The sequence below is a fragment of the Podarcis erhardii genome (genome assembly GCF_964252035.2).
Source record: "Podarcis erhardii genome assembly, chromosome: 13".
In the NCBI taxonomy this organism is placed as follows: Eukaryota; Metazoa; Chordata; class Lepidosauria; order Squamata; family Lacertidae; genus Podarcis; species Podarcis erhardii.
In genome coordinates, this window is record NC_138502.1 from 28,449,517 (window position 1) to 28,468,305 (window position 18,789).

Below are 18,789 nucleotides of genomic sequence, written 5' to 3' on the forward strand. Positions count from 1 at the left end.
TACACTTGGACTCAAGCTCCTATCAGCGGCAGTCAGTATGGCTCATAGTCAGAGATGATGGGAGTTGTCAATCAACAATACCTAGAGGGCCACAGGTTTCCCAGCGTTGCATAATGGTTAGAGGAGGGTTTCCCAAACCAGGGTCTCCAACTGTCTCCAACTGTTTTCGAACCACAATTCCCATCATCCCTGACCACTGATCTTGCTAGCTAGGGATGATGGGAGTTGTAGTCCAAAAGCAGCTGGAGACCCAAGTTTGAAAAACATTGGCTTAGAGTGTTGAACTATGACGTGGGTGCCAGGGACACAAAACCCATGGGGTGAACTTGGACCAATCACTGCCTCTGAGCCTAATCTACCTCACAAGGATGTTTTGATGATAATGTGAAGAGAATGAGAGATCCATGTGTGCCCCCTTGAGCTCCTTGGATGAAAGGTAAGATGTAAACACAACAAATAATATAGAAATAGAAAGGACAAGGAGAACATCAACAGGGTTGAAAATATTCTAGTCAAAGTCAGATATTACTTGCAACAGTAAGAAAGTTTATTGCATTGCGGCAGTAAACAGAATGTAGTTCTCAGTATTTCTAAAAGCGTACACCTCTGTAAAGTTTTAAGAAAGCATATTGAGTGGGATTTTTCCCTCTGTAGAGCCCATATTTGCGAGAAGCTACTAAGCTACAATTGACTCTGGCTCCAGGAGGTTTTCTTCTACTTGGGCATTCCCTTGCTTGCCTGAGTTGAAGGGCCCCCCGCTCTGCTTTTCAGGCTGTTCACTTCGTTGCTCTTTCTTCAACTGATTTCACTTGAGAAGAGACTACTTTGCCATCCACCACTTCTTCAACGATGGTCTTCACCACCCTTGTTTTGAGGGGCTCTGATAAAGGAATAAAATGATGATGGAGTTAACCATTGATAATATCACTAAATGGGTTCACATGGCCTATTTTCCCAACACGTGGGAAGCTACTGGAGTTGAGCTGGAGGAGAAGCACCAAGTATGGATTTATTAACTCATTTTCTCTTTCATTCAAGATGTTTATATCTTGCCTTTCCTCCAGTCTGGAGCTCTTGGCAGCTAACAACCAATACATAAGCAATCGTAGAAAACAACACATCATTTAAACTGCAAAGTTGTAACAGCAACAATTCAGCAGTGAGTAATAGCAGAGAAACCACTCCTAAAATTGCTTTACCCCATTATGCAAACACCTGGCCATTAGTATAGAATAGCAACATCCATCGAAACGTCATCCTTTACCTCTTCCTGCCCAGACACATATTGTTTCAAGCAAACAACGAAGGTTTCAATGTGCAATGCTTGCTACATCCCACAGCAATTTAACTAATCGGTAATGCTTTGTGACTGCAGGCCAACAGAAACGTGGCAAGTTTCTCTAGACTTGGGTCAGCTTTTAGTCACTTTGTTTTGCCAGCCAGTTACATCTTACAATGCCATCCAAACAGTGACTGCAAAAAGATCCCTTGTGGGGACAGGACAATAGTCATGTTGAATGTGCCACTGGGCTCTTCTAAATGAATAAATATGTCATGGTCCTGGCACCATATATTGGCCACAGTATCTGAAGAAGGTGGACCAGGGGAATGTTTTTGTTGAGACTCATGTTTGGCACTCACACTTTTTACTGCTGGGATCATTAGGGCAATCGTTTTCCCCAGACTTTCTTTCTCACAAATGGATATATTTACCGTATTTTTTGCTTTATAAGACTCACTTTTCCCCTCCTAAAAGTAAGGGGAAATGTGTGTGCGTCTTATGGAGCGAATGCAGGCTGGGCAGCTATCCCAGAAGCCAGAACAGCAAGAGGGATCGCTGCTTTTGCTGCGCAGTGATCCCTCTTGCTGTTCTGGCTTCTGGGATTCAGAATATTTTTTTTCTTGTTTTCCTCCTCCAAAAACTAGGTGCGCCTTATGGTCTGGTGCGTCTTATAGAGCAAAAAATACGGTACTTATTGCATTTATATCCCCACCTTGTTCTCCAAGGAGCTCAAGGTATCTTACATGGTTCTTCCCCCCGCCTTTGTTATTAAATCCCCACAGCAACCTTGCGAGAGACAGCGACCAGCCCAAGACAACCCAGTGAGCTTCATGTTCAAGTGGGAATTTGAACCCTGGTTTCCCAGGTTGGACACTCTGACCACTAAAAACACCGGCTCTCTATCTGGGAATTCTACACATAGCACAAGGGTTATTCTCTTCTCCTTCTGTTGACTCTTTATTTGGATTCAGGCACATGATTTTCTGTAAACTCAACAGAATGCAGATTACCAAAGGAATACAATCTAACTGAACGTTCCCTCCCAATGTTTGCTTCTTTCGTCTTCTTTTTTTAATTTCAGGCTTATTGTGCAACGGTGTGCATTTTATCAAACTGAGCTTACTGATTATTTTTTTAAAATTCTTTTTCTTTTAAATGTGGTGAGTGATAATTAGTTTTCTGCCCACAGGGAGCTGAAGGCCTTTGAAATCCATTCCCACTTCTCTGGTAGCATGTTAATTCTGAGCACACTCCTTGAGTTGAAGCTGATGAAGTGAAAGGGACTCATGCCAGTATGGATAAAGGCTAGTGCAAATACTCTTAAGTCAACGTTGTTCAACTGAATTGTGAGATAGGCCAGCTCATCACTAAATTTGATGCCTTGGGGGCTAGGGGTGTCTGCTACTTGTGGTTGTTTGCTACAGTTCTCAGAAATGTTGAAGGATTACTCAGCTTGGGGTGGTGCAAAACCAGGGGGGTTTGCGGTGCAAAAGGGTTTGAGACTATTGCAAAATTCGGGCACTGCTTTGCAGTGAATCGAACAATGTTGGGTTTCGGGAAGGGTACCTATGGCCCCTGCTTTGAGCATCTTGTGGGGTGGTGGTGGTACAAAATAAGAGCAACATTTTTGGCACCAGTTTGGAGTGAACCAGACAATGTTGGGTTTTTAGATGTCAACGGCGAGCCCCAGTTTGATGTATCAACTTACCCAGCTTGGGAGGTGGTACAAAATGCGGGGTTCATGGTGCAAAACAGTACAAAAGGAGTATGAAACTTTGGCCTCAGTTGGGAAGGGACCCCAAATTTCAGGGTTCGTATTTAAGAAAGCCTTGAAGGGCAGTGGCTGAGACTGCGGCGCTGGCAGCCTCTACAAGTAGCAGGCACTGGGACAATGGCAGTGGAAGAGCCAAATAGCCAACAGCTCCGTGCAAGGGACTCTAGTCTAGAACACGGAAGCTGCCTTATATTGAGTCAGACCACTGGAATAGCTAGTTCAGTATTGTCTATATTGGCTTGCAGCAGAGCTCCAGGGTTTTAGATGTGTGGGTGGGTGGGGAGGTATTTCAGTCCTACCTTAAAGAGAGTCTTAGGTTCCCTCTGGTTCCACCTTAAAGCATGCCCCCCCCCCCCGTTATGGAAATAAGGGCAAAATTTTCAGATTTATACATTGTCCTTTTAAATACAAAACAATATTACTCTGAAATAATAAATTGTAATTACCTCTGATTTGAACTTTTGGTTCATAAGTGCGGAAACTGTCAAAAAGGAACACAATGATAACTTGTTAATATTCTTATGAAGCTGGCAGATTAAAAAAATATATTTTTAGGAAATGGTTGTGGAAGCAGTAATGATTTCAGTACAGTTGCATGGTGTGTCATTCGTATTCCTGGAGGATTCTTTCTTGCTGGCACCCACTCAGGAAGGTCAGAATCTTTTAGGGTCCCCTCAAATAAAAAATGGAATACTTTGCGTCTGTGATCTGTCATTTGTCGATGTGATATATAGAGAACCAGAGAGATGATTTTGCATTCAAGTGGGAATGTTGACTTTTTAATGCGGTCTTTTGCGAATTTTATTTTGGAATATTTGGGTTTAAGGGACTAGGAGCAAGCTTCCAAGTCTCTTATACCTCTTCCCCGACCACGCAAAAACCAGAAAAAGAAGCAACTGATGCTTCCACCTTTGCTTCCACCTTTTCAAACACGTTGGCTTAAAATAAAAAAGTGTGAGGAAGGGACCCTTTGAACCCAACATCATGCAACTCCAAGCTTGATTCCCTTTTACTTTCAGATCATTCCCGTACCTTTCGCCATCAAGCAGGCGCCTGTATGTTTCAATTTCCATTTCCAGTCGGGTCTTGATACCCAGCAGTTGTTGGTACTCTGAATTTTGCATCTCTGTCTCAGACCTGATCTGCTGCAACTGCTCCTCGATGCTGCTCACTTGGTGCTGCAGCTGTGAGAGCTGAGTGCTGTAGTTGACTTCGGTTTCATGCAAGGTGCCTTCCAGAGAAGCTTTCTGTCGGTGGGAGAAATAGAGGAAGGCAGGGCTTGCTTACATGCTAATGAAGGCGAAAATTTTCATTCGCTCAGCATCCAGTATAAAGTTCAGCTCCCCCAAAACTGAGGGTCGGTATATCTATTTTGTGTCTCCCTGGAAATTGCTGTACACGTGGTTTTTTTGTTTTGTTTTGTTTTTTGGCATTTTATCAACCTAGTATCAAACATAAACACAATCTGTATGATTCCCATTTGAAATGCAATGACTAGACTCGAATTATGGACAGCAAACAGGGCAGGAGACTCCAGTTTCCCCTAGTAATTCTAAGCTACTCACCATGCTGTGCTAGGTATGTTTACTCAGAAGTACATCTCACTGTGCGCAGTGGAGCTTACTCCCCTGTGAGGGTGCATAGGATTACAACCTAAGCTATTTGGCTATGCCGCAATGGTTAGAGCAGTGTTTCCTAAACTTGGGCCTCTAGCTATTTTTTGGACTACAACTCCCATCCTCCTTACCTTGCAGGACCAGTGGTCAGGGACAGTGGGAATTGTAGTCCAAAAACAGCTGGAGACTCAAGTTTGGGAAACACTGGGTTATAGCATGGGTGGCCATCGTGGAGACCTCTACATGTTGGGATTCTAACGCCCATCCGCCCCAGCCAACATGGGCAATGGTCAGGGATGATGAGAGTTGTAGTCCTGCAACATCTGGCAAGTGCCACATTGGCTACCCTTGGACTTCCTAGAAACTACAGACAGGTGTGGGGCTATAGAAGAGAAATCAGCATTTCTGATCCTGATACAGTGTGTTGGATACTGGCAGCCAAGCATCCTGGGAGAAGCATCCTGCTGTTCTCTGAGCTTCTAGGATTCTGGGGCTGCATTGATTTTGCTTCGAGGTTTCTACTCTCTATGACTGCAGCCCAGTGGCGTAGCGTGGGTTGTCAGCACCCGGGGCAAGGCAAGTAATTTGCGCCCCCTAACCCATGGATTTGCGCCCCCAACCCGTGGATTTGCGCCCCCTAACCCGTGGATTTGCCCTAACCCCAGATGTTGCGCCCGGTGCGGCCGGCCCCCCTGCACCCCCCACGCTACGCCACTGCTGCAGCCTATAACTCCTCCTTAAACTATGAATCTGGAAGCAGTTTTTTTAAAAAATGACATTTATATCAAAAGCCGAGCCCTCCAAAGAGAACTCAGCCTGCTTTCAATACCCTGCAGTCCAAGGAAGGAGATGCAAAACACATACCTTAGCCAGAAGGGATTGTAGCTCTATCTCCAACGCCTGGAATGAGCGTTTCAGCTCAATTAACTCGTTCCTGGCAGAGTTTGCTGCGCCGGCGTCATCGTAGATCTGTTGCTGCAGTGGTTGGCTCTGTGGGAGAAAAATCAATAAGATGTAACTTGGCATGAAATATTTTCCTCTTGTACGGAGGGCAGTCTTCTATTTGAAGGGCTGTCCAGTTCAAGCCCAGTTAAAAGATAAACAAAATAGGAAGGGAGTTCATCAGGGGGCTTTAAAGTTGCCCATCAACAGTTAGCACTTGGTGAGTGGGCCATAGCTGTCAACGTTTCCCTTTTTTAAAGGGAAATTCCCTTATTCCGAATAGGATTCCTTGCAAGAAAAGGGAAAAGTTGACAGCAATGGAGTGGGCATGCAGATCACCTGGTCAGATTACCGCTATGGTGTGATGCATTGTTGCATTTGTGTTTACATTATAGGTATCATTTCTAAATTTACATATAAATTAGCCTATGCTGTTTGACATCAAATATGGGTCTTCTTTCTGCCCATTGTGGGGGAGGCAATGCACAACTGGTCACAACTGTGCTTCTGGCATGTAGGAATTTGATACAGATTCATACTGTCCAGTATCACTGCCAAGGGGGGGGGGAGGATATGTTAATTCCGGTTCTCTCCCTTTCTTATTTTCCAATCCTAAATTCAGCTCTCCATATTTCTGCAGCAATTTGCAATTAAAAAAATTCCTCATGAAAATTCATCAGCATTTTAGTGTGTATTTCTTTGCATGAACAGGTTTTTGCATACATTGTTCAGTAATGTACATGTTTTTGCAAACATTCCGCTAACAGAATACATTTTTGTATGTGATGGTCATCTTGTGCACATTTTCCCCCGCCCTCCCCAATGCATGTGTTGCAAATATTGCTTGATGCAACGCATCAAATAGAATTTGCTTTCAGCAGCCACCCATCCATCTTACCATTTTGTGAAACTGTTCTTCCGCCTCTCTGCGATTTTGATCTGCGAGGTCTTCATATTGCGCCCTCATTTCGTTCAGCAGCTTAGTCAAGTCTATTCCTGGAGCCGCGTTCATTTCCACTGTGACGTCACCTGTAGAGCTGCTTCTCAGCAAGTTAATTTCCTGGGGAAGAATATTAGAAGCAGGTTAACTTGAGATGACGAAGCAGTGTAAAGTCAGTCAACAGTGATTCATCAACTTCTTATCTAGAAGGACATCATCCACTGTAAAATTCATACAAAAATGTTCCAAGCATTGTCTTTGCATATCTTCTGCAGTCAGTGTGTAAACGTGCCTTTATTACACAGGAAATGACTACAACAGCATAGGTTTTATATAGCATTTTTCGTTAAGTGCTCAAAAGGCTTCCTGGATTGAAAGTCCCAGCTGTTCCGAGCATAATAGCCTTTTATATTTTTGCAATAGACGGCAGCCCTTGTTGGGCAGATGGTCTAAGAAACCCCTTCCCAACCTCATGCTCTTCAGATGTTTTGGACTACAACTCCCATCATCCCCAACCATTGGCCATTCTCACCACTGATCATTTGGGTTGATGGATGTTGTGGTCCAAACATCTGCACTGAAGCACTGAAGCATTATCTGGTGAAGAGAGTATTCAGAGAAGGACTAGGCAGGTCCTTCAGCCGAGCCAGTGCTCAATCCAATTACCTGATTTCAGTTTACTTGGGCTCTGTCCAGGTACTATGAATAATTGTGAAACCATCTCTCTGAGCATATACACAAGGTATCAGGTCGTTCCCCTGTAATCATGTAACTTGTATACCACCATCCTAAGTAGAGACAGTGAAACAGCCACCTTAAGCTTTTCATGACAGCCAGTGCCAGCATCTTCAGAAGTTGGTAAACCATTATCCTTAATTTTATTTTTGTTGGATTTGTTCCCAGGACAAATACCACAGAGAAAATGATCTGCATCTCATTTACTGAAACTAGCCTTAGGGCCTGGGAAGCTCTGAAGGAAGAACCATTCTCCCTGCCTGGCCCCGGAGCACCCACTAGGCATAAAGGAATCTAAGCAAGGGAAGGGTGTTCCCAAAGAATGGAGGGTTAATTGCAGGAGCGCCCGTCTCCATTCTAGTCTAAATATGCCAGCTTTACCTTACACAGTGAAGGCGTAAAACGATGCTCTGCCTATAGATTTTTTTTGGGGGGGGGAGCCCCAGTCTAAGCTATGGGGCCCACAGAGCCCCGTGTATCATAACTTTGTGTAGTAACATTGGACCACACAGGCACAGCGATGAGTAGACATTAGGAGAGAGCACACACTAATCATTAAAGCAGTTTATGGCACAATTTGAACTTAATTTAGATAGTCATCTCCTGGTAGTTCAGATGGAGTCTTTGATAAGGGTGTGATTTCTCGTTTGTGCTCAAGCACAATGGTGTGATGTAACAAATGTGGTCAGAGACTGAAGGTGAGTGTTGGAATTTATTCATTCTTTCTGCACAGTGATGTAACAGGATTTCAAATCCATATGGCATAATATGAGCTAACCCAACCAATAAACATGGATGAAAAATCAGGACTCTGCTAGTCCCTGCTCACTTTCCCAACAATTTCTGTGGAATTATTTCACAAGTCTTACCTCCTTGCTTTTACAATTACACTTCTGTCCTCCTGAAAGCTTTTGAAAGCCCACACCTGGTACTATAAGAAGGGTTGTCTAAGCTGGTTTTAAGTACTTATTATTAATAATATTAAATATTATTAAACTGTTCTTTTTCTATTGACTTCATGCAAGAAGTTGAAATATTTGTGATGTTCCTCAATCTGAATCTTGGATTTAGGCGGACTATTATAATTGAATTAATTCTGCGGGGTAGGTTAGGCAGAAGTTGACTTGCCCAGGAGGTACTCTAGTAAACTTTGGGGCTAAGTGAAGAATGAACTTGAACTTCCTTTTGTCTAAACAAACTTTTGGATCTGCAGCACTGTGCTAGGCACTTGTCCTGCATCCTAAAGACTCACACAGTCCTGCCTTTGGACTGGATTAGGGTGAAAAACTCCTGAAAAGGGGTGATGGTGGTGGAACAAAACTTGGTTACCTCTTCGTGGTTCTTCTTAAGGTATGCTAGTTCCTCTGTGAGGCTTTCAAGCTGTGCTTCCAGGTCAGACCTGTTCATGGTCAAGTCGTCAAGCACTCTGCGCAGACCATTGATGTCTCCTTCAACACTCTGGCGAAGGAAGAGCTCGTTCTCAAACCTGAAAGGGGCAAGTGAGCATACAAAGCTATGAGATATATCAGGAGATGGCTCAGATTAGCCGCTTGTAAAGATAGCAAATGACACGGCAAGATCAGGATCGAAGGCGCTTGGAACATTGTCATTCTTTATTGTGTTTCTTAACCGTCCTTCACCAGAAGGTCCCAAGGTGGGTTATGTAGCTTACACAAACACAATGAATGCAGCACAAAGACCGATCCTTAGCCCCATAACCCCCAAGTCCATTACAGTGAGCTTATCAGTTCTTCAATTTTCAATGGCCAGAGTGAGAAGCTTAACTCAAGGAAGCAGAGGTGCCAACTTCCTGGGGTCCTAAGCACCCGCAAAATTCCCCACGAAGAGGCTGGGCACCCACAAATTTCGGTGCCAGGGCCATGCACGCTGCATGACACCCACGGCCCCGGGTACCCATGGTCACGGGGGAAGCTGGCACTCCTGCAAGAAAGTACACAGAAGGCGAGTTTTGCATCCTGGCCACCCTCTGAAGTCACCCCAAAATCCTTTATGGGAACTTCCGAACAATGTGGGATGGGGCATGGAAAGCTGCTGGGAGCTGGAGGAGATTAGATAGATGCCCTGGTGAGATCCCTTTGGACTCTAAGATAATTACAGCAGATATGAGCCAGCAGATGAGTTGTTAGATCTGCACCTGGGAGACAGGGCTTCAAAACCCAGCTCGTCCCAGCACTGTTTTATTTCACTGAATCCTGACAAAAGCAAACAAACATTTGGGTTGGTAAAAGGTGGATTTGATATCATGTGTATCACTATAGTCTTACTGGGTCTAGCAGAAGAAGTAGCTTTATGTATCTCTACTCATTTTTCTACATAGCTGATAATTGCCAAATTCGCTCAGTTTTAACAGCTGCCCATCACAGACCATAGCATTAGGAGTGGGATTTTGATTTCCAACTTGCATTACGTTATTGGTGAGTTAAGTAGATTCCAATGACCCAATGCTACTGAAAGGAGTGGGGTGGAAAATTTAAGAACCAACATTTTGCTTAAAAAAAAACCCCACAACAAAACAGAAGAGTTTTGCATTTAGCTTACTTCAGTCTGAAGTCATCAGCAGCCAGCCTGGCATTGTCAATCTGTAAGACTACATTGGCATTGTCAATGGTCACATTGACGATCTGGAACGAAATATTAAAAGAATAAAACAAGGTTATTTCGTGTGGGGAAAATGCCCACTTCCAGATTAACAGCTAATGCACTTCGTACATAATCAGGTTTGAGTAGTGCGAATAAAAACTGACTTAAAAAATAAATAAATCTCCCCAATGTTTTGAATATGAAGAATAAGAATAGACAATGTTAGCTTTTACAACAATTATTCAGCTAAAGCACTTGAATTTAATCTGAATTTCTCCTGTTACATGAACTTCATTATCAAAACAAACAAACAAACAAACAAACAAACAAACAAAGACTAATTTGGCTTCAATTCCAGTCCTTCTGTTGAATTAATATGTGGACAAGACCTTTATCCCTAACAGAAATAAGCACCAGTAATTCAGAATGTTATCGTTCTGAAGAAATGTAATTCATTAGAGTTTTAAAGGGTTGGGCACCCCATCCTGCTTAAGCAGATTGAGGCTTGTAACTGAGGCTTGTAGCCATGTGCTTCACTTGTAAAAAATGCCCCTGAGTTCATTTTCTGGTATCTCCAGGTAAGGTTGGAAAAACTCCCCTCTAAAGCCCCAGAGAGCCAAAGCTACTGGCTTGCCTGGACCAATGAAATGACTGGGCATAAGGCAGCTTTCTATGCCTATGCCAGTTTCATCCCATTATAATTTTGCATTTGGGTTCCTAGTGCTGAGAAAGAAAGAAAAACCCTCCATGTTGAACTCCCCCCCCCCATTACATTACATACATTTATGAGTGATAAAGCAGGTAAAGCGCTTTTAAAAAATTCGTCATCTTGGTCTGCTTGCTTTAGCATACAGTCATATATATGCACATTTTTTGTACTTAATTGGCTCCTCCAATGCCACTTTAACAAGCTGTGCAGAATTGCAGGGGAGATGTCCAATAGCAAATCCCTCACACAGATTCCATTCGTTTAGGTGTGACTTAGGGGATGCTTCTATCCAGTGTTGGTTTCCTCACCTGGTTGCGCAGATCCTCAATGATCTGGTGATATTTGCTGTAATCGCGGGTCACTCCAGGAGCCCCGGGCCCATTCTTTTCATACCAGTGGCGGATCTTCAGCTCAAGCTCAGCATTCGCCTCCTCCAGAGAGCGCACCTTTTCCAGGTAGTTTGCCAAGCGGCTGTTGAGGTTCTGCATGGTCTCCTTTTCAGCCCCAGCCAGGAAGACGCTGTCAGCCCCTCCATAGCCACCGCCCAAGGACACCGCTGAGCTGGAGCGGTAGCTGGCTCCGTAGCCACCGCCTCCCACGGAGGCACTACCAAAGCCAGCCCCGCCGCCAAAGCCAGACCCACCACCAAAGCCAGACCCCCCACCAAAGCCAACTCCACTTACAAAGCCAGGTCCACCAAACCCACCGCATGCAGCCCCTCCATAGCCACTGCCTAGAGCGACCATGGACCCCCCGCCAAAACCGTACAGACTGCCTCCTCCAACGCTGCCCATTTTGGCACCTCCGTCCCCACTGACAAAGGAAGAAATTCTCCTCGAGGAGGTCGATATCCGAGTAGACATGTTAGCTGAGGGATGCCAAAAAGCTGCGAGGAAAAGGCGAAGGAGAGTCAGGAAAGACAGACAGACAGGCAGTGTGCTAACGGGGCGGTTTCCTCTGCCTTTTATATATAGGGTTGTGAGGGTGTTGCTTTTGTAATGCCTCCTACCTGTGGCATTTATTTTTTTCTTGTCAACTCAGCGGATCTCAGTTTCAACAGCTTTTCATCCCTGCCTCCCCCTTCCTAATTCAACACGGTGTCCATTTGCAGTTTGGTGCCTCGAGGGCGTTTGTTATGCCGGGGGGTGGAGTAGGGTGGAACAAAGTTAAAAATTCATTACGATATTGTAATTGCGGATGAGTAATTCTTCTCTCCTTCATCTCATAGACCCCTAGGCATAACGCTCTGTGTTACCAGAGCGAATCTCTAGGTGACAGGCGCTTGTTTGTATGTCTTGTCATTCACTTAACAGCACTTCTGCCGGACCTCAGAGTTTGCCTTACAGCCACAATTTTTCTCTTGGTGTGGAGGGAATATTTGCTCTGATGGGATCATGTTCTCTTTTGCTTCGTTCAACCATTCGCTTTATTCACGCTTATCAGTAGCAACCCCCTGCTGCTGAAGGAAGATGGACATGGAAGCCCTCTCATTGTAAAGATACTTCCGCACTTCTGGACATCTTATAAAACAGAGAACCAAAGCCCCTCCAAACATCTCTGAGGCGCAAAATATCCTGAACTGAGGCACACAATGGGCTGCATCCAAGCAACTTCTACTCAGAGTTGACCTGTTGAAATGAACAGACCCAAGCTAGTCATGGCCAACAACTTTCAGCAAATCTGCTCTAAGTAAAAGTTTAACACAACCCAATGTGGAGCATCACCCATTACCATTAAAAATGGCCAATGGATGCCCGCTTGCTGTTTCTTATGGGGAGTTTCTGCAAGATGGGAGGCTTCTGTGGGAGTTACAAAATGGTGTTTCACCCACAGCACAGAAAGAGCTGTTTCGCTTCCTTTCTGCATGCCTGTAAAAAGTTATGTGACATAACTTATGTGACAAGGTGGAGGAGAGTCATTTTTCAACTGGAATGTATGTGCCCTCTGCTTGGTGTAGGTATGATGTGCAGATATGAAAAGTGGGTAAACAGATGTTTGCATCCTGTGCAAAAAAGCTCCAAGAGGCATGTCTATGACCCTCATGGAAAATAACTGTGACTACACATTAAAACGGTGGCTTTCATGAAAAGTGCAGCTCTGATAAATACGTTCCGTTAACTGCAGTGGGACTTATTCCCAAGTAAAACTGTATCGGGCTGCCACCTTGCAGTTAGGAAGGGTGAATCTGACAATTTCAGTTTCTCATATTTGCAGTCTTAAGTTCAGTTTTCCATATTTTCACATCAGTTTCTGTGTGCGCGATTTTTTTTTAATGCATCAGCTTTATAGTGCAAACTTCTCATAATATGCATGTTTTTATGTGACTTCCCCTAGTATAACATTCATGGAAAATAATTTCCTCCAATATAATGCATTTTTGTATGTTCTTTTCACAAACATGTGCATTTTTATGCACATTATTGCCTCCTTTGCATTTTAATACACGTTACTTAGTTAGAGAACTGCATTGCAAAATTCGGAGAATTGCAAATTTCGATAAGACGGCTGTGGTTTGGTTCATGTATTGTTTCAGAAAGTGCATCTTTTGTGGGTTTGCATTTAAATGCAAATGGAAACTACAGTTCCTCTCCATCCCTACAACAGTCTTATGCATGTTTCCTTGGATTCAAGTCTCAGTGAGTTCATTGGGACGTGCTCCCAAGTATATGTACACAGAATTGCAGCCTTAGTTGATCTCCCCCCACCCCACCCCAGGCTGCACAAGATGAACTTTTCTAACTTTACAATTCCATGATTCTATGTTCCTCTTACACTAATGCTCCTCCCTCCACTGTGGGAGACAGCATGCCACTGAATGCTACCTGCTGGGAATCAGAAGGGCAGAGAGTAATGTTGCAAGTGGGTTCTCCTTGTGGGTTTCATACAGGAATCTGGTTCCCCATGGTGAGGACAGGATTCTGAACCAGATGAGCCTCTGGCCTGAGCCAGCTCGACGTTTCTTATGTCCTTACAAACTGCAAACCTTACAGTACGTTAAGTTAAATTAGATTTACCGCTTGAAGAAGTGAGCTGGCAGCAGCAGAAGGACGGAGTAAATTCAGATTAATTACTCATAATGATTCCAAATGGAATAATTGGACAGTGTGTTCTTTTTAGACCTCAACATTCTCCTTGCATACCCCACTTGTTTCACGGAAGTACAGAAGAGCCACACCTTTGTGTGAAAGAGAGTTATGGACTCTCCTTCATTGGAGGTCTTTAAGCAGATGTTGGATGGACATCTGTCATGGATGCTTCAGCTGAGATTCCTACATTGCAGGGGGCTGGACTAGATGGGCCTTGCGGGCCCTTCCAATTCTAAACTTCTATGATTCTCTGATTTTTCTCAGAGCAGATTGCCCACTTGGAACTTAACTAGGTGAGATCAAGAGTAGCAAAATCCTCAATGGAGTCGAATTCCCAGTTGCTACAGAATCAAAATAGCTGATGCTCAGGGAAGTGATTGTTTTACTTTTCCGTTTTACTTTCTGTTTGATAGTTGCCCTGGACACCTTCCTAAGTGGGAAGGTGAGTTTAAAAAATGCTCCAAAAAATTGCCCCTGATGTGGCAGTGATACTTCAGACCCGTGTGATATTCCAGCAGTAGTGCATTCCCACTCTGACCCACAAGGACCTGCAGGAACATTGTGTACATTATGTACACTTCCCACAGCTTGGATGCCAGGTCATAACAGCCTTTCTTAATTTATTTGTATTAAAGTGTGACTGAGTTTGATCACACTGGATATTTAAACCCAAGGATTATCGATAGGTTAAATAACAAAACACAGTGGAGTTTCTTTTTCTACAATAGCAGCGCCCATTCTTTAGTCACAGGAGTAGTGGAGAAATACCTTGCCGTTTTGAATTTACAGATGGATTTCTCGATGTGTCTGCTTTGTCGCTTGTTGCCTACTTCAGAAAGCTTGTCCCCCTTGTTTCCCCTAGCATTCTCTCCTTTGTTGTTGTAGTTGTTTAATTGTTTAGTTGTGCCCGACTCTTCGTGACCCCATGGACCAGAGCACGCCAGGCACTTCTGTCTTCCACTGCCTCCTGCAGTTTGGTCAAATTCTCTCCTTTACATGTGATTAAATTTAAGCACAAGCCAATCCTGTGCTTGCTTCTATGTGTTCCTAACACTAGCTGTGAAAGAAAACCTCTTAGAAATTAGTACTCAAATGGCTTGGCTCCTGAACAAATTGGATCCTGAACGCTGCAAACCCAGAAGTGAGTGTTCTGGTTCGTGAACATCTGACACAGCCTCTGCTTGAGTGCAGGAAGCCTTGGTTTTCGAACCGTTTCAGAAGTCAAATGGATTAAGTTTGAGAACCAAGGTACCACTGTATTTTAAGCAGTGTGGTGAAGATATAGGCTTCTACAGTAGAGTTATGCCCAGTGTTGTGGTATAATTTTAGACTCTGGAGTTAACAGGCTTTGTGAGCAGCTGTGCCGGGTGTGTGCTTTACAGATGATAATGCCTATTGCTTCAATCACTTGACAATGTAGTAAGAGAGTCTTGCTGTGTTTGTCTGCTCTTTCTGCTGTGTGGTGCCCTAGACTTTGTCACTGAGCACCCTCAAAATCCTGCACTGATGGCACCACTAGTTATATCAATATTCCATGTAGCTCAGAATTCTCAGAGCAACGCTTCAGCTCAGGCTTGAGAATCCTTTGCCCTGCCAGATGTTGCTGAACTACAACTCCCATCAGCTGCAGCAAAAATGGTCAAGGATGATGGGAGTTGTAGTTCACCACCACAGAATTGAAGAGTTGGAAGTGACCCAATCTTCTGCAAGGTAGGAATCTCAACACACCGTCCCCCATCCAACTTGAAACTGTACCAAACCCTGCTTTGCTTTGCAAATGTGCTAGCGGTTTTACAAAGGATCCCCGCATCTGCTTTAGCTGGAACTCCTGTGGGATTGCTATACAGAGTAGGGATGGAGGAGAAATTCGGATCGGTTCACACTTTATTTTTGTGATTTTCACTTCCTGAAAAAAATATATGTATAAACTGAAACACAGCTATCTTTCAAAATTCACACTTCTCTGACTTTTGAGATGCAGTTCTCCAATCCAGAAATGTGTATATTGGGGAAAACCATGCAAAATAATACATATATTAGTGAAATTAATGTACAAAAATGCATTCAGGAAATTTGCTTAAAGAGAGATGCGTGTGTTTGGCAAACTTGCGTACAAAAATGCATATTTTAGAAGCAATGTACACCAAAATGCTGGCACATTTTCATGAGGACTTTTGTTTTGTTTTTTAAAAAAATGCAGACTGATGTAGAAATATGGAAGAACTGGATTTAAGACTGGAAGAACGAGGAATGAAAAGAAATTGATATTGACAAATTTGTTCATCTGCAATACTTTTGCTGGGAAAACAACACAGAGAAGAAAGAGTTTGCACCCTCTCCCTCATACCACATGCCTGATCTGGGTTATTATTGTTATTTTGGGGGGTTTGGACACAGCTTATTTTTGTGTAGGAAAAAGAGGAGACAGTTGTAAGCATGCCCTTTTAAGCATGCACTTAACAGAACTCTTCATTGCATCCTGCTGGTGTTTCGAGTCTACTCATAGTCCGTTTTGCCAAAGTGAATGCTGTCATTCCACCCTGATTAGTTTCTCCGCCCCCATCAAAGGTGGTTACTGACTTGATTGCAAAGTTGTACGATAAGAGCCATGTTCTGACTCAACTGCAGTTGTTATTATAATCGGGTCTCTCCCCCCCATTAGAGATTAAACCAGCCGCTCGGCATCTCGCCAGTGCCGAACCCTTTAATGTGGTTGCCTGTACTGTGAGAAAAAGCCTAGAGCGAAGGAGGGAGAGGATTTTAGCAACAGCATCTCCACCGGTTCACTAGGGAGCAGTATTGGCACATTAAAGCCAATCCTTTCCTGAAACTGCGAACATTTCCTTGGGTTCTGTGGGCTGACAGATTTGTGCTTATTATAATTTGGCACAGAGATCATTTGAATTAGGCTATCACAACAAATTATGCAAAGCCAGCATTTGCTTATTTTTCAGAAACTTGTTCCGGGTTTTTTTTCTTTTTGTGGGGCAAGGGGTTTCCGATAGGTTGCTCTTTTTTGCTTCCTGTTGGGAACATACAAGACCATTCTTGTATTTCGGAAATTTGTTCAACTTGCAGATGGATTTTTGTGTCCTTCTTTCCAATTCACACCAACCCCACTGGTGTTCTGCAGATCCAGTGTCTCCCCAGAAATGGCCGTGGGACACCCTCTCCCTGGCCCTTCCCCACTTGGAGCACCACTGGTGGTGGATCAGCACTAGCTGCCAAGCTTTCCATGGCTGCCTTGGAGGGCTCTGATTCTGGCCTCATCCTCTAAATGCAGATCTCTCTTTCTCCCTGTTGAGAAGGAAACTTGCAGGATCCAACTCTCCCTCAGATACCTTTTCTGAGAACTTTGGCTTGTTATAATTAACAGAAGATGTTAAGTATGATAACAGCCTTTTGCTCTTGTTCTGGATCAGGGCCAATAAACACCAATTAACTGTATCCCTTCAACAGGCACATGTTGGTTCATGTCATCACAATTATTTCATTTGAAGAAGAATAGAATTGTAGTGTTGGAAGGGGTCCCGAGGGTCATCTTGCCCAACCTTTTAGGAGAAGGAGAGGGGGAAGGAGACCAAGCTGTGGTCTTGCTCTCTGTTGTTTTCTCATGCCTCAAAAACATGTCCCAGGAAGCCCTTCACCAGACCCTTTTGGGATTGTGTAAAAGTATCTTTCTGACACTTTCCCTTTTGCCTTTCTTTTACTCTATTCCAAACTTAAAAATGGAAAGCGTAATGCTGGTGGTCAACAAAAGAGGTTGAAAGACTCTCTCAAGGCAAATCTAAAAAAAATGTTGTATGAACACTGACAACTGGGAAAAACTGGCCTGCGAGCGCTCCAGTTGGAGAACAGCCTTTACCAAAGGTGTCATGGGCTTTGAAGACGCTCAAACTCGGGGCGAAAGGGAGGAACGTGCTAAGAGGAAGGCACGCTTGGCAAACCCTCACCATGATCAACTCCCACCCGGAAACCTATGTCCCCACTGTGGAAGGACGTGTGGATCCAGAATCATAGCTGTCAACTTTTCCCTTTTCTTGCAAGGAATCCTGTTCGGAATAAGGGAATTTCCCTTAAAAAAAGGGAAACGTTGACAGCTATGGCCTTCACAGTCACTCACAGACTCACTGTTAAAACCCTGTTTATGGAAGACAATCTTACTCGGCTACGAGTTATCACCAAAGAGAAAGGGCTACAGTTGGGTGTGACCTGTGTTGTAACAGTGACTATCGGAAGCCCAGGATTTTTACAGATGACAGAACAGCTGCTTTGACGATTGTTTTTGAGGAGGATGCTTCATTATAACTAAGCCAATGCATGCGAAATTGAAATGATCACATTTTCTCTTCCTACCTTCCCTTCTTCTGTTGTCTCCCTGGGTCTGTTTCAGATTCCAAACTCTACGTCTCTAATCTTTGCAGAGTGCCACATAGCTAAGTGACACTTTATTGATCCATCATTCTAAAAGGAGCCTGATAGGTCAGGCCAAAAGCCCATCTAGTCCACCATTCTCTTCATACAGTGTGCTCCCCAGATTACCCACAAGCAAGACCCAAGCATGAGAGCACTCTCTTCTCCTGTGGCAACTGGCACCACCATCATGACCAGTAGCCATTGATGTGGAGGCATCTATGCGCTGCATATGCTACTAAGCCAAGCAGCTACGTCCATGCCATTTGGTGAAACCAGTAATATGGAAATTTGCACTACAGGCTTGGCTGCTCAATTGTATTTTGTATTGGAATTATGTCATGGTAGATGGGATTGCCATGCATACGCTGGCATTTGTCACTGTGAACACCAGGCAGTGTGAAGTGTTAGTTGCAGCTCCCAGGTGCATGTCTCCATGACTCCTCCGTTGCAGAGACGGCTCTCCCATTCACTCTTTGCAGCGATGACATGGTGCGCAAGTAACAGCTGTAGAGACTGTGCAAAGCTTCGGCTTGGCTTGGAAAGTGTTTGTGACTTGAGTTTGCAGTGCTGCAGGATGTTCTAGATCAGGGGTCAGCAAACTTTTTCAGCAGGGGGCTGCTCCACTGTTCCTCAGACCTTGTGGGGGGCAGGACTATATATTTTTTTTTTGGGGGGGGAATGAACGAAT

General features: G+C 44.0%; 1 protein-coding gene across 1 annotated transcript; it reads right to left on the reverse strand.

Annotated features, from left to right (window-relative positions):
- Positions 1-525: 525 nt before the first annotated feature.
- LOC309328087 (keratin, type I cytoskeletal 12-like) lies at positions 526-11,547 on the reverse strand. The gene is made up of 8 exons (XM_081838015.1): positions 10,908-11,547; positions 9,849-9,931; positions 8,619-8,775; positions 6,513-6,674; positions 5,537-5,662; positions 4,089-4,303; positions 3,503-3,537; positions 526-880 (listed from the first exon to the last, which is right to left on the reverse strand). The coding sequence occupies exons 1-8, from the start codon at positions 11,460-11,462 to the stop codon at positions 777-779; spliced, it is 1,437 nt and encodes a 478-aa protein (XP_081694141.1). The 5' UTR covers positions 11,463-11,547; the 3' UTR covers positions 526-776.
- Between the last annotated feature and the right edge of the window lie 7,242 nt (positions 11,548-18,789).

Bases quoted from the DNA above. Each gene is read 5' to 3' on its own strand.
- LOC309328087 (XM_081838015.1), bottom strand. From the start codon at position 11,462: ATGTCTACTCGGATATCGACCTCCTCGAGGAGAATTTCTTCCTTTGTC. The intron at 8,776-9,848 runs GTAAGCTAAATG...TGCCCCTTTCAG, and splicing joins GCTGATGACTTCAGACTGAA to GTTTGAGAACGAGCTCTTCC. The intron at 4,304-5,536 runs GTATGTGTTTTG...TCCCACCGACAG, and splicing joins TACAATCCCTTCTGGCTAAG to AAAGCTTCTCTGGAAGGCAC.